Raw genomic sequence first — 13,583 nt, forward strand, 5'->3', positions numbered from 1 at the left:
TTTTGAAATTTTTTATAAATGCATTTCAATATTTTTCTTAATTCTCAAACAATTGTAAAACTATTAATGACCCAATATTGTTATAATTATTTCATTTACTTACATTTTTTTAAATTCTTATGCCTAAACATTAATTTTATTTTATTTCTAAAACATTGCCACAAGGTTTTTATTTATTTATTCTTAAATTCTCTTAAGCAATTCCAAATACAATTTAGTCTAATTGGATTAAATTGACCAAAACTTACAATTTACAATTTGTTGAATTGATACGAACACAAGGTGATTCTATTAGTATTTTCATTTTCATGACGAGTTATTATAATTTACCCCAACATCTTTCATACGTGTTTTTTGAATTGAGAACTAAATCGACAATCAAGCAATAATTAGAGGATTAATGTGTTGTTTTCCCCCACCAAAAACATATCGTGGTGCGTATCCAGCATATCTAGAATTTACTCTTTACATGTACCAACAAAATTAGTACAAGGTTCCAAGCGCATCGCTTGTTTTCAAAGAAAGAGAGGCATATGTTCCAGATGGATGCTGCTAAAGTAGCTGAGCTCAAACACTTTATTGATCAGTGTAAGACTAACCCTTCTATTATCCACACCCCATCTCTTGCTTTCTTCAAGAATTATCTTCAAAGGTATTAATTTCCAACCAAGATCTCTCTACATATCTTAATAGTTCTTGTTTTTGTTTAATGATTTAGTGTTTTGTTTTTGTTTTTTTGGGGTTCGCAGCCTAGGTGCTCGATTTCCTCCAGAGACAAAATCGGTGAGGCATGGTTTCTTGATCACACTTTTCTCTTCTTATTTATGCAGTTTTGGTTTTTTGCCTGCTGTTGCTTCTGGGTTTGCAGAGAACGCACAAATTTCTGTACGAGTGATTGTCTCATTGGATATGAACTTACCTTGTTGTCACTGGAAATGAGCTATAACTTCATTTATTGCAGTTTTTGATTGAAAAAAATCCAATTTCTTAAAATTTTGAAAACACTCAGCCATCAAAATATTTAAGAAAAACAAAAATTCAAAATCCTTAATAACTTTTTTAATTTCTTAATTCTTTTTTTTTTAAATACTAATGGCTAAGAATTTTCATTTTTTAAAAAAGTATTTCTTAGGTTTAAATTTTTTATCAGTTTCAAAGTTCTTAAGAAATTATAGTATTCCTATAACTTTTTTTGTATTTCTTAAACATTTTTGAAAAAATTTCATGGCCAAGATTTTTGAAATTTTTTATAAATGCATTTCAATATTTTTCTTAATTCTCAAACAATTGTAAAACTATTAATGACCCAATATTGTTATAATTATTTCATTTACTTACATTTTTTTAAATTCTTATGCCTAAACATTAATTTTATTTTATTTCTAAAACATTGCCACAAGGTTTTTATTTATTTATTCTTAAATTCTCTTAAGCAATTCCGAATACAATTTAGTCTAATTGGATTAAATTGACCAAAACTTACAATTTACAATTTGTTGAATTGATACGAACACAAGGTGATTCTATTAGTATTTTCTTTTTCATGACGAGTTATTATAATTTACCCCAACATCTTTCATACGTGTTTTTTGAATTGAGAACTAAATCGACAATCAAGCAATAATTAGAGGATTAATGTGTTGTTTTCCCCCACCAAAAACATATCGTGGTGCGTATCCAGCATATCTAGAATTTACTCTTTACATGTACCAACAAAATTAGTACAAGGTTCCAAGCGCATCGCTTGTTTTCAAAGAAAGAGAGGCATATGTTCCAGATGGATGCTGCTAAAGTAGCTGAGCTCAAACACTTTATTGATCAGTGTAAGACTAACCCTTCTATTATCCACACCCCATCTCTTGCTTTCTTCAAGAATTATCTTCAAAGGTATTAATTTCCAACCAAGATCTCTCTACATATCTTAATAGTTCTTGTTTTTGTTTAATGATTTAGTGTTTTGTTTTTGTTTTTTTGGGGTTCGCAGCCTAGGTGCTCGATTTCCTCCAGAGACAAAATCGGTGAGGCATGGTTTCTTGATCACACTTTTCTCTTCTTATTTATGCAGTTTTGGTTTTTTGCCTGCTGTTGCTTCTGGGTTTGCAGAGAACGCACAAATTTCTGTACGAGTGATTGTCTCATTGGATATGAACTTACCTTGTTGTCACTGGAAATGAGCTATAACTTCATTTATTGCAGTTTTTGATTGCTGAAATACTTTAAAGAATGGTTTTCGATACTAATTTACGTTTCCTTGTGATCATTTCTTGAAATGGAAACAAATGAGGGAAAAAGAGAGAAAAGATTCAACCTTGAACCTAATATATATAATTAATTAGTGTTATTACATAAAACTCTCTTTGTTGATGAAAGTTTGAGTTGTATTTATAATATATGGAGTTATTAAAAAAATTTCCATTAAAATCCTTCGAAAAGGAAAAGATGAAGGATTTTGTAATTGAAACATTTGATTTATCTCGTTCTTATGATTTTTACTCTAAAATATCACGCTGTTTTTCATTTCTAGAAAGAATGTTTTCTTCTCTAGTAAGTTTTTCTACGCTGTTTATTTTACTGGCAGAAATATTGCTCTTGAGTTTTGGACTCTGGCCTAGTGGATTATAAAGTTATAACTTGCTTGGAACAAGAGAGAGATCGAGTCCCTCATTTTTCCATGTCGAGAATTCTTTTCAATAACGACAGTTGAGCCTAGCTGGTTCTCTTTTAAAAAAAAATTATAAAATGGTTCGTAGCATGGGAGGTAATTGGCTTTATGGAAATTGTTATGTGATGATGACAGGGTGCTCATATGCAGGAGAAAGGTGATATTGACATGGCTGACTCTGGGGAATACTCTGATTCCAAAAGACCAATTGAAGATGATGATGAAATTGTTGAGTCTGATATTGACTTGGATAATACTGATGTCGTGGAACCTGACAATCATCCTCCGCAAAAGGTGATGGAAAGAGTTCATTGAGTTCAGCCATTTCCATTTAGTTGGTACTGAGGCTTTATACATTGGCTAAGCACACATGTTTTGTGATTACAGATGGGAGATCCTGCAGTTGAAGTTACAGAAGAAAAGCGGGATGCTGCTCAAATTGAAAAATCAAAAGCTATGGATGCACTCTCTGAAGGTATGCCGTTGGCCTTTGGTGTTAGCTTTTCTGATTGAGATTTCTCCCATAGTGTTTCTTGCCAAGTTTGTCTATTTTCCAGGTAAGCTGGAAGAAGCCATAGATCATTTAACAGAAGCCATCATGTTGAATCCAACTTCAGCTATATTATATGCCACACGAGGTAGCTTTTTGTTTTTAAAAATGGTTATGTTATCTGATTTGAAATATATCGTTCAATTTTCATTTAATTGCTGTCCTTACCATGTTCATCAATCTCTTAGTGTCCTATGATACTTTTTTCAGGTAGTGTTTTTGTAAAACTGAAGAAACCTCTTGCTGCAATTCGTGATGCTGATGCTGCTTTAGCAGTAAGTCTGTGGCTGGGTCCCTTCTACAACTGATTTTGTTTAGGCAGCAGCAGAAGTTTTAAAATTTTAGATTAATCAGTTGTCACGCGTCTGATATTATGTATCCCATTGGACAAACATGATGACTTACAGAGGTGAATTATATTCTTTAGATCAATCCAAACTCTGCAAAAGGGTATAAAGTACGAGGTATGGCCAGAGCCATGTTGGGCCAATGGGAACAAGCAGCAACTGACCTGCATGAGGCGTCAAAGTTGGACTATGATGATGAGATTGGTTTGGTGCTGAAAAAGGTAAATTGCCTTTGTTTATCATGATTCAGTACAGTAAATGTTTTCTGATAGTACAATTAAATCCACAGGTTGAACCTAATGCCCACAAAATTGAAGAGCATCGTAGAAAATATGAACGCCTCCGAAAAGAAAGGGAGCTAAAGAAAGCTGAACATGAGAGAAAACAACAAGCTGAAGCCCAAGTAAGTGTTTTTATTTTTTTACTTTTATACTAATAATTGCTCTTTTTATTATTCATTGGGAGGAAAAACATTTAGTATTTTTGGGTCACCTATACTTGTCTCCTGTTGAAAAGTTTCTGTTTATGATGCATGATGCTCCAATATATGATGGTTCAAAAGTCTTAGTGGAAATGATCACGGCTACACTTGAATGCTTTTGGGTCAAGCTATAGTGATGTTAGTTCAGAGGATTGGAAATCAAAAGTCATAAATGAAACAATACTCTTAAAAAAATAAATACTGGGTAGGCAAAACTTGAAATTGATCTACAATGTTCTCCAATCATTTAATAGGGCTGGCTATCCCCTCTTCATATGAGTCACATATTTTATTCAAGTTTTTCTATTTAATTTTTTATGAAATTATTTCTAGATACTAATTTTTAGGATAGTCTAATGCTAGTAGGAATGTCAAGATTAATAGACAAAGATGATTGAACTTCTCGATTTAAAAGATAGGCAAGCAGTGTATTTTAAGTTGTTCAATATGGCATTTGAATAGAAATATCACAAGTTCAAATTTCTAGATTTATCCTACACATACTCACGAGTGCTCAAACAATTTGTTTGGTGATTATTATAGCAAGAAATGCTATACAACCACCACTGAAATGCTATACAACCACCACTGCTTTCTCTTACTCTAATGGTTTGCTAAATCTTGGTTTGTATTTGATTGCTGTATACTGAAGTACTCTTGATTCAATGCAGAAATGAGAAGCCTTATCTGCTCTGAAGGAAGGTATGGGTTTTTGTTCCTTTTCTGTCTCATCTTCCCATGAGCACTTGTGTGTGCACACACACACACAGAGGAAACCAGTGCAGCAGAGAAAATTTCATTTTGGATGACATGATACTAAATTTAACATAGTTGCACTGTATGGGCCTCACAACTTTTAGGCCTTGGAATACAATCTTTCCCTTCATCACTGCTCTGCTGATGCTAGGTTGGTATTATTTCTCTTAGAACTGAGTGCTTATCTAGCCAACACTTGGATTTAGCACTTCTACATTGGTCCTAACTTTTTTAAAACATTACACGTCCCTGCTCATATTTTGGGCTTTTATTTTTTCGGGGGAGGGGTTTGGTTTGTATTGGTGTAAACGGGAAGAAGAAATTCATGGATAATCAGGGGTTTTTTAAGTAAGTGATTAAATTGTACAAAAGAATGGAAACAACAAACTGACTTGCTCTTTGCCAGATTTCTTGAGCCGCCTTACATCATTTCTGTTTCTTGTGTTTGGTTTGGGTATGTTTTAAAGTGTTGTAAATCATCTGTCTTTCATTAGTTTGGGGTGGCCAGCATCCATTCCTTGCGTATACATGGCATGCATAGGTTTAGGGTCTTCAAGTACAGTGAAGGATAAGAGAATAATCATAGTAACGTTGTTGGGGCAGAACTATGAACAATGGAATACGTTAACATAGAAAAGCCGTTGCTTGCTCGAGCATATTTATTTAGAAAAAGCGGTTGCCATTTGTTATGTTTTCCACCATTATAGACTAGGATATTTCTTATTCCTAACCTTCTGAGTTGAGATCACCTGATGAATTTTTTAGATAAACTTTGTCATCAATGATATGCGAAGTAGGATGAATTGTTATATGGTTTTTCCAGGACAATGGCATCTATAGGTCATTTTACAATTTTTGTTTTGTTTTGATAAACAGGACAAGTTATAGGCATTCATTCTGCCAAGGAACTAGATCCCAAACTGAATGCTGCGTCAAAAACTTCTCGCCTTGCAATCTTGTACTTCACTGCATCATGGTGCGGACCATGTCGAATGATTGCTCCCATTTTCACAAGCTTAGCTGCGAAGTACCTGAAAGTTGTTTTCTTGAAAGTTGACATAGACGAGGCAAGAGATGTTGCTGCACGCTGGAACATCAGCAGTGTTCCTACCTTCTACTTTATAAAGAATGGCAAGGAGATTGACAAGGTTGTGGGGGCTGATAAAAATGAATTGGAAAGGAAGGTTAAACAACATTCTGGCTAGCTAGCTAGCCCTAAGCTAAGCGATTGGAAGAACCTTGCTGCTTCTGGTAATACTCCTTGTGAGTGTTTTCCTTCTTAACTCAACAATGATATTAAGACATGAGAAATGGTGAGATTATTATATATTTTCTAATAAGACTGACATGCTTAAGCCGTGTTCCTTTTGAGATTTATACTAGTTATTTAACCTGTGATTATCAGCTAGATATATTTTTTTCAACACACACAAAAAAAAAAACATGTGCAGGTCAGCTAGATATATTTTTTTCAACACACAAAAAAAAAAAAACATGTGCAGGTGTTTTCAATGCAAGGATGCAAGCGAATATGCAAGTCTTTTCAATGCATGTTTTGACATAAAAAAGTCCTAATTGTAAATTAAAAAGCTTGTTCATGTATTTAATTAAATAAATTAAGATCTTAGTTGAAAATTGAAAAGCTTGTATATGTATTTAATTAAATAAATTAAAAATTATTTGTGCTAACAAGACAATAAAAAAAGTTGTTGATAATAATTAAAGATTAAATTAGAAAAATTAACACGCACACATGTATTGATATTTGATTTTGTAATATAGATTATGTATTTAATTTCATAACATAGATTATGTAAGTGTTTTATGTAATAAAATGATAATAAAAAACGATAAACATAGAAAAACAATCAAATAAAATTAAAAAAAATAAAATAAATAGGGTTGTCCTTCAAATATTATAATATAAAGAATGCATTATAATATTAGAAAAAATGTTGAAATCTTAATTGTAAACTAAGTAAAAATTAAATCATATTTTATTAAAAAAATATCATAAAAATTAATAAAATTAAGAAAAAAAATCAATAAAAAATTAAAAAAAAACACAATATTAAAAAATAAAATTAAAAAAAATAAAAGAAAAAAAATAATAATAAAAAAACCTAGATGTATGAGCTTAGTCCTGGATAACTCAACATCATTGGGCTTAAAAATTACCTAGGCCAATATATTTGATTAACTTGATTTTGTTTTCATTTTAAAAAGTGGATGATCCATCCTTTATTTTTTTTGAAAAAAAACTAGTAGCATGTTGTCTACTTCTCCCTAGAATCTAGTTATAATGGTGTTAAAAAACATAGAAGTGATTTTTTTCTTTTGCTTTCTTGAAACCCATTTTCAACCCTTTTTATTTACTTTAAAACAAGTATAAATATTATATATATTTTGATAAACTCATATGACCTTAAAACATCAATACAGAAACACAAAATCAACTCAAAATAATTTTTTTCAAGTTTAAATTTATATTCTCGGGCTATGAAAAGGCCAAAAACACCAATGTATTTCTCCTAGAATGAAATTGAATCGATTAATACCAAGATCGATATTTTCATGAGATATATTGATGTAAACCAAGACTTTCTATAACCAGAATCCAATGATCTTCTCAAACCAAGGATTAAAAAGTAAGAAAAATAAAGTTTTATATTAAAATTAAAACTTTCAAAGGTAAAAGGACTGAAAAAAAGAATTGAAAAATATAAGACCAAAATGAACTTTTCATGTAAACTTTGAAGTTGCCACCAATTTGTTTTGTCTTTTCTAATTTGATCCTTCAATTTTCAATCATATCATAGTTTAACAAATCACAGCTAATTGACCATCAATTTAACTACAAAAGGACTTAATTAAGGAGAAAACAACTTGAATGATCAATCCATAATGAATTATATGTGTGAACAATGGTGTGGGCCATAGTGGTTTGCCCATTCATTTTTTAGTATTTTCTATAATTTGCATTTGCGCAGCCAAACATGAGGATTCTAGTTATTTAATTAACCTTAGTGCCTATGCTTAGCCATGTGGCCAAATTATTTTTTTATGTAAAAAATAATATTTAGCTATTGTTAGTATGTTTTTTTTTTAAATATAAAATTCAGATTATAGATTCAACTAAATAAAATATGTTAGGTTTATTTTAAGTAGATAAAAAATAGTAAATGGATCAAATTTAAAAAAAAAAGTAATTAGAATAACACGTGTTAGGTTTATTTTAAGTAGATAAAAAAATAAAAAAAAATAGTAAATGGATCAAATTTTTAAAAAAAGTAATTAGAATAACATGAGAAAAAAATAATTTTTTCAAAAAAGGACAAACAATGTATCTTAATTTAAAGCCCATTAAAAACAAAAAAACAAAATTAGGTAAACAAATACATAAAAAATTAGTCTTGATTAACCTAAGTTAGCATAATAAGCTCGTAATCTCGGTAATTAAAGTTAAGTCAACCCGAGATATCCTGCTGAACTCGTAGATCAGGTCATAAGATTTGAATAACTCGTAAAAATAAAAAATAAAAAAATTATAAACCCCTCTTAAAAAAACTTATGTTAATTTTTCAACCCCATAATTTGGGTTATTAGACCTTAAGAGCTATATTTGAAAATACCATGAAATCCAATTCCTAATTAATTAAATATTGAATGATAAAATTGAAAAAAAAATTGCTTTATACAAAAGAATTAAAAAAATAACAATTAAAAGAATAAAGAATAAAGAATAAGAATAAAGATTAAAATAAAAATAAAAAATAAATTTATATGTGATTGAAGAGTGAAATTGAAAAGAAAAACTAATTTAGTAAAAGGATAAAAAAGCAACCAAAAGAATGAAGATTGAAATTGACATAAAAAAATAAAAAAAAATATTTTATTGAAGGTTAAAATTGAAAAAAATAATAACTTTTACGAAAGGGTTGATAATAAAATTAGAAATCAAAATATTAAGGATCAAATTAGAAAATATAATACCATTAATTTGGATTGAAGGATGAAATGAAAAACCGATAAAAATCTTACAAGGAGATCAAGGAAAAAAAAATTAAAATCAAAAGATTAAAGATCAAATTGAAAAATATAATATTTGATAAATTAAAATTAAAGTATAAAATTGAAAATAAATAAAACTTCTACAAAAGAATCAAAAAAAAAAATAAATTAAAAACAAATAAAACTTCTACAAAAGAATAAAAAAAAAAAGTACTGAAGTTGAAATATTAATAATAAAGAGGGTTATATTGTAATTTTTTATGAAAAAAAGAAAGAAAAAAATCTATCGACAACAAACCCAATCACTAATGCTGACATGCGTCGCTCTAAAAAGCCCTTGGCTCCAAGTTTAAAATTTTTGCTTTTAAAGTTATTTTTATTTCTTAATTGTATATTTTTATTATTTATTATTTTTATATATAATAATAAAAAAATCATTAAGAAAAATATAAAAATATCTATTGATGTTGGTTTTAAATCTTTTACTTTTGAGAATATTTTTATAGTTTTACTGCATAATCAAGAAAAAAAATATTTATTTATTTCTAGTTAAATTAATAATAAAAAATATACCATATGAAAAAAAATTAATAACCTTGAAAGCAATGTTGAGGCAAAATCACACATTCCGGTGAACAATGTTTCCAAGTCTTTAGATACGACGTTGTTTTAGGAGGGTGCTTTTAATATCCTAGCCCTAGTTGGGCCCCCCAAATAAGGTTGGGAACTCCATGGAAGCTGACCTGATTTGAGTTATGGTAATAATGTCAACAAAACATAATTGAGTCTTCTGCCTGAATTCTTCATTTTCACTTCACGTCTGCTCCTGTAGAGCCAAAAAGGTTTTCATTTACAATTTGGTTCCTTCACCCAGCGAAGAAAGGAAAATCATACGAGGATGAAGATGATCTCTGTCTGCGTGTGTGTGTAAGAGAGTAATTAGTTTGTCATTTTCCGAGCAGAATTTTCCTTGCAAATCCCACCAAACTTTACAAGCTTTCATTATTTCCAACAGTATTATAAATAAAGCAACAAGAAATTCCTAAGCAATCAATCATGTATTGGTCATAGTATATGAATTATGTATTAGCCATGACCTAGAGTTTAAGACAAACATTGATTTGAAACAAAAACAAAATGCGAAGAGAAATAACAATAATAGTAATAATAAAAAAAACTTCATTTCCTCTGGTTGTTGGAGTAGAATCTAAGAACCAGGTAGAAGAAGAACCGATAAAGAACTCCCCAAGCTAACAAGATAGCGATGTCATACCAAATATTGTCCATCGTAATATCCAAGGAGAATAGAACATCTTGCCCAACCAACATGCAGTTTGGCTCTAATTTTGCCATTGATTCATTATGCAGTTTGCTCCATCTGATCTCTCCTAGAGGGCCTGGTGAAAGTTCTGAAGGTTTCCCTGAATAGCATCTTAAGCCTTTGAACTCATTTGATAGCATCCCCTCAAATGGATATTTGATTGCAGATATGTAATGGAGCCACCTCCAGTAGATAGGTATCTGCAATCGCTTCAGAAAGAACCCACAGGTGAGGAAGAATAGAGCAGTTGTTGCAATCACGACGGCATAACCTGTGATGTAACTTGGAACAAGCGCGCTCACAAGCATCACATAAGCATTAGTAGTTATGAGGGATGCATAAAGAATCAACCAAAAGTTGAAGAGATTGCTTTTGAGATGGAGCAAGAATCTGGTGATGCCAGCAAATGTAAAGCCTTGAATAGCGAAAAATGGGAGATAGACTATGAGCGAGGAGATGACGTAGGAGGAAGCACGATATGAATTATGGGAAGTTTCCCTGATGAAGATGAACCTTTCTTGGATGAATGTTGGGACAGCATCATTGGAGGAAAAGAAAACAAGACAAACTGCGAAGATGTAGAAATTGAGAAGCCTGTTAATGTCTTGGAAAGATGGATGACCCAGGTTCTTGAAAAGCGAGGACAGAATGAGTGCCATGACAGCTAATACGATCTCTCGAGAGAGGAAAAGCTCAGGAGTGCGAACCACAATAAGTACTGTGCGCCATGAAAGAACTGCTACCTCCCGGAGCCATGGGTTAGCAAATTTAGGACCATGGTCTGCCCCATCAGGCTCTTCTTCATCCCAACTAGATTCTGCATAAGAAGGAGAATATGGGTCTAGCGAAGTGATGGAAAATACTGGGGTTTTTGGACGAGTAACAACATGCTGTGGTGTTGAGTATCGGCTTGAAGGTTGGCTTCTTGGTGCATTCATTGGTGTTTTCCCGGGTGTCCTTCCTGGAGTTCTGGCAGGAGTCCATGATGGTGCTCGGCGAGGAGTTCCTTTGACACCGTGGTAGACCCAGACTGGAAAATCTTTGTAGAATTGAGAAGCCAAACGAGGATTATACACACCACTTTGCATCGGTGTGCGAGTAGATTTGCGTTCAAGGGAGTTGTCAAATTCCTCATCATCATCATCGTAATCAAATTGACCAGAGTCCGCTTGAGATGTCATAGTTCCTGTAGCTGACAATCCTTGGCTTCGGAGGCTGATGGCATACTTCGATAGTGGGGTTTTCATGTAAGAAGAGGCCGGGGTCCTGAGGTTTTTTGGTATTCTGCGGATTGGTGTCTGTGCCACTTGATCGGGTTGGATACCATCGCGTTGGTACAACACAAGGGGATCAAGTCCAACTGTTGATTCATCATACTCTTTGATCACATCCAGAAGATACTCAATGCTGTTTTCATCATCAGGAACAGGCCTTCCAAATCCAGAGAGATGGTTAGGAAGAGCAGCGGGGCTTCCCATATATACCAGTCTGCCCCTGTTTGCATAATTTGATATCTTAATCAGCAAGATGTGATACTAGCAGAGAATCTTATGGATACAGTTTTAAGGGTTTCAGGGACTAGAGTTCTTATTTATTTTACCTTGCGAGAACTGTGATACGGTCCAAGAGCATTTGAATCCTAAAAGATGGCTGGTGGATGGTCATCAAGACTATACTACCGCCCCGAGCTATGTCCTTCACCTTTTCAACTACACTGTAAGCACTTGTAGAATCAAGACCCGAGGTAGGTTCATCGAGGAACAACAGTGATGGCTTATGGATGATGTCAATTCCTATAGACACTCTTCGCCGCTCCCCTCCTGACACTCCTCTCCTCCCCTCATCACCAATATACGTATGTGCTGTACTCTGCAGAATCAATCATGTTACTAATTTTGCTATTATGTTCACACAATATAGTAAATGTGTCTGTGTGTTTGTGTGATCAGGAAGGGGACATCATACTGTTAAACCCAGTTGGTCAAGGAGCTCATAGACTCTTTTCTTCTTCTCAGCCCTGGAAATTGAAGGGGGAAGTCTAACTTCAGCTGCGAACATAAAGGTCTCAAAAACTGTCAATGCGGGGAAGAGCTGGTCATCTTGCATCACATAAGATGAGATCATCTTCATGTGGCTTGTACTTACCTGCACAGCCATACCTTATTATATAAGCATAATATCAAATTATATCAGGTTCTAAAGAGTGAACAAGAGGTTCAAAAGATAACACCAACCGGCTTTCCATCTATCCGAACTGATCCCTCAAGACTCCCTTTTGCAATCCGACCAGCAATGGCATCAAGAAATGTGGATTTCCCAGCGCCACTAGGCCCCATGATAGCCATGATTTCACCTCTTATAGCCTGTCCAGAGATATCATTCAGAAGATACGCTTCTTTGGTGATCCACACCCCACCCTTCTTCTGCTTTTTCATGACACTATATGATAGGTTCTTGAACTCAAGGCCATTCCCTGGCATCATCTTCCGGGGTTCTGGTGCCACTCCATTTCTTTTTGCTATCTTGTCCAAGTCTAAGAGAGTCTCAAGGTTGTTATTTGTATCTGATCGGCCTCGGCTTGCCATCTTCGAGTGAGTGAGCACCTTTTGGCTTAGCCAAATATGGGCTATAAGATTTTTCTGGAACTGAAGTTGGAAATTTGGTATGGTATAAAAAGGTGAGGAATGTACCATGTAGATTGCAGACAAAAAACGTGATGGTTAAACTCCATGAATAAAGAGGATAAACCAAGACAGCCTTTCTCTTTCTGGCTTTCCTCTCCCATTGTTTTTGTCATTAATTTGCCTTGATGTTACCGGCAGTTGTTATGTTTTGTTGCATTGAGCACTAGAGACAGCTTTCTTTCTTTTTTATTCTTTCATTCATTCTGTGCTTGTCTTTATGTTTCTTCATCACTTTTGGCCTCCAAGCCAGCAAAATTGAGGCATAACAGGTTGAGGGCGGGGCCATGGACAAACCAATAAGATTCAGACAGAATAAAAATATACTTTGTTCTAATAATGCCTGGCAAATGCAAATTAATGCTTCCCAAACAACAGTTGGCAGTGCTTGGCTAAGGTTTAAAAGGATGGATAAGTTTTATGTCTTTGAATGGCATGTTAGCTTGCGAAAATGACACGGGAATAATGAGTAGACTGGATAGTGAAACAAGGAGAAGCATTCTTTCCAGAGATTAACGTCGAGGTTCTCTCTGCTGTTCTTTTTCACCTAGAATGACATACAAGTGGAATTTCTTAGAAGGGCAAAGGCATTAGACAAACCAGACACAGGATGGAACTAGCAAGTAGCGAGAGCCTGTAAGGGTCTGGGGAATGCAAGTGGAAGAGCCTGTAAAAGCAAATAAGAGGACAAATGGACAATCTGGTCATTGTTATAAGGATATAAAATTAGACCTGTTCTTATATAATTTTGAAGAAAATTTATATGTTTTTAAA

General features: G+C 33.2%; 2 protein-coding genes and 1 long non-coding RNA gene across 3 annotated transcripts; 1 reads left to right on the top strand and 2 right to left on the bottom strand.

Annotated features, from left to right (window-relative positions):
- Positions 1 to 1,705: 1,705 nt before the first annotated feature.
- TDX (tetraticopeptide domain-containing thioredoxin) lies at positions 1,706 to 6,173 on the top strand. Its single transcript, XM_011037270.1, is given in 10 exon segments — positions 1,706 to 1,887; positions 1,985 to 2,018; positions 2,813 to 2,956; positions 3,050 to 3,137; positions 3,220 to 3,300; positions 3,423 to 3,487; positions 3,640 to 3,780; positions 3,849 to 3,962; positions 4,712 to 4,742; positions 5,673 to 6,173. Coding segments are annotated over 10 exon segments (1,146 nt in total). The 5' UTR covers positions 1,706 to 1,768; the 3' UTR covers positions 6,002 to 6,173.
- LOC105133325 (uncharacterized) lies at positions 1,933 to 2,868 on the bottom strand. Its single transcript, XR_843757.1, has 2 exons — positions 2,785 to 2,868; positions 1,933 to 2,018 (listed from the first exon to the last, which is right to left on the bottom strand). It is a non-coding gene; the product is annotated as an uncharacterized LOC105133325 (long non-coding RNA).
- Positions 6,174 to 9,846: 3,673 nt separating the features above from the next.
- LOC105133327 (ABC transporter G family member 16-like) lies at positions 9,847 to 12,980 on the bottom strand. Its single transcript, XM_011037272.1, has 4 exons — positions 12,363 to 12,980; positions 12,094 to 12,273; positions 11,729 to 11,997; positions 9,847 to 11,622 (listed from the first exon to the last, which is right to left on the bottom strand). The coding sequence occupies exons 1-4, from the start codon at positions 12,819 to 12,821 to the stop codon at positions 9,987 to 9,989; spliced, it is 2,544 nt and encodes an 847-aa protein (XP_011035574.1). The 5' UTR covers positions 12,822 to 12,980; the 3' UTR covers positions 9,847 to 9,986.
- Between the last annotated feature and the right edge of the window lie 603 nt (positions 12,981 to 13,583).

This window comes from Populus euphratica, unplaced genomic scaffold (assembly GCF_000495115.2).
Source record: "Populus euphratica unplaced genomic scaffold, PopEup_1.0 scaffold114.1, whole genome shotgun sequence".
NCBI lineage: Eukaryota > Viridiplantae > Streptophyta > Magnoliopsida > Malpighiales > Salicaceae > Populus > Populus euphratica.

Coding starts and splice junctions, on each gene's coding strand:
- LOC105133327 (XM_011037272.1), bottom strand. CDS start 12,821: ATGGTACATTCCTCACCTTTTTATACCATACCAAATTTCCAACTTCAG. Junction 12,274..12,362: donor TTCGGATAGATGGAAAGCCG/GTTGGTGTTATC, acceptor ATGGCTGTGCAG/GTAAGTACAAGCCACATGAA. Junction 11,623..11,728: donor CGTATCACAGTTCTCGCAAG/GTAAAATAAATA, acceptor TTATGCAAACAG/GGGCAGACTGGTATATATGG.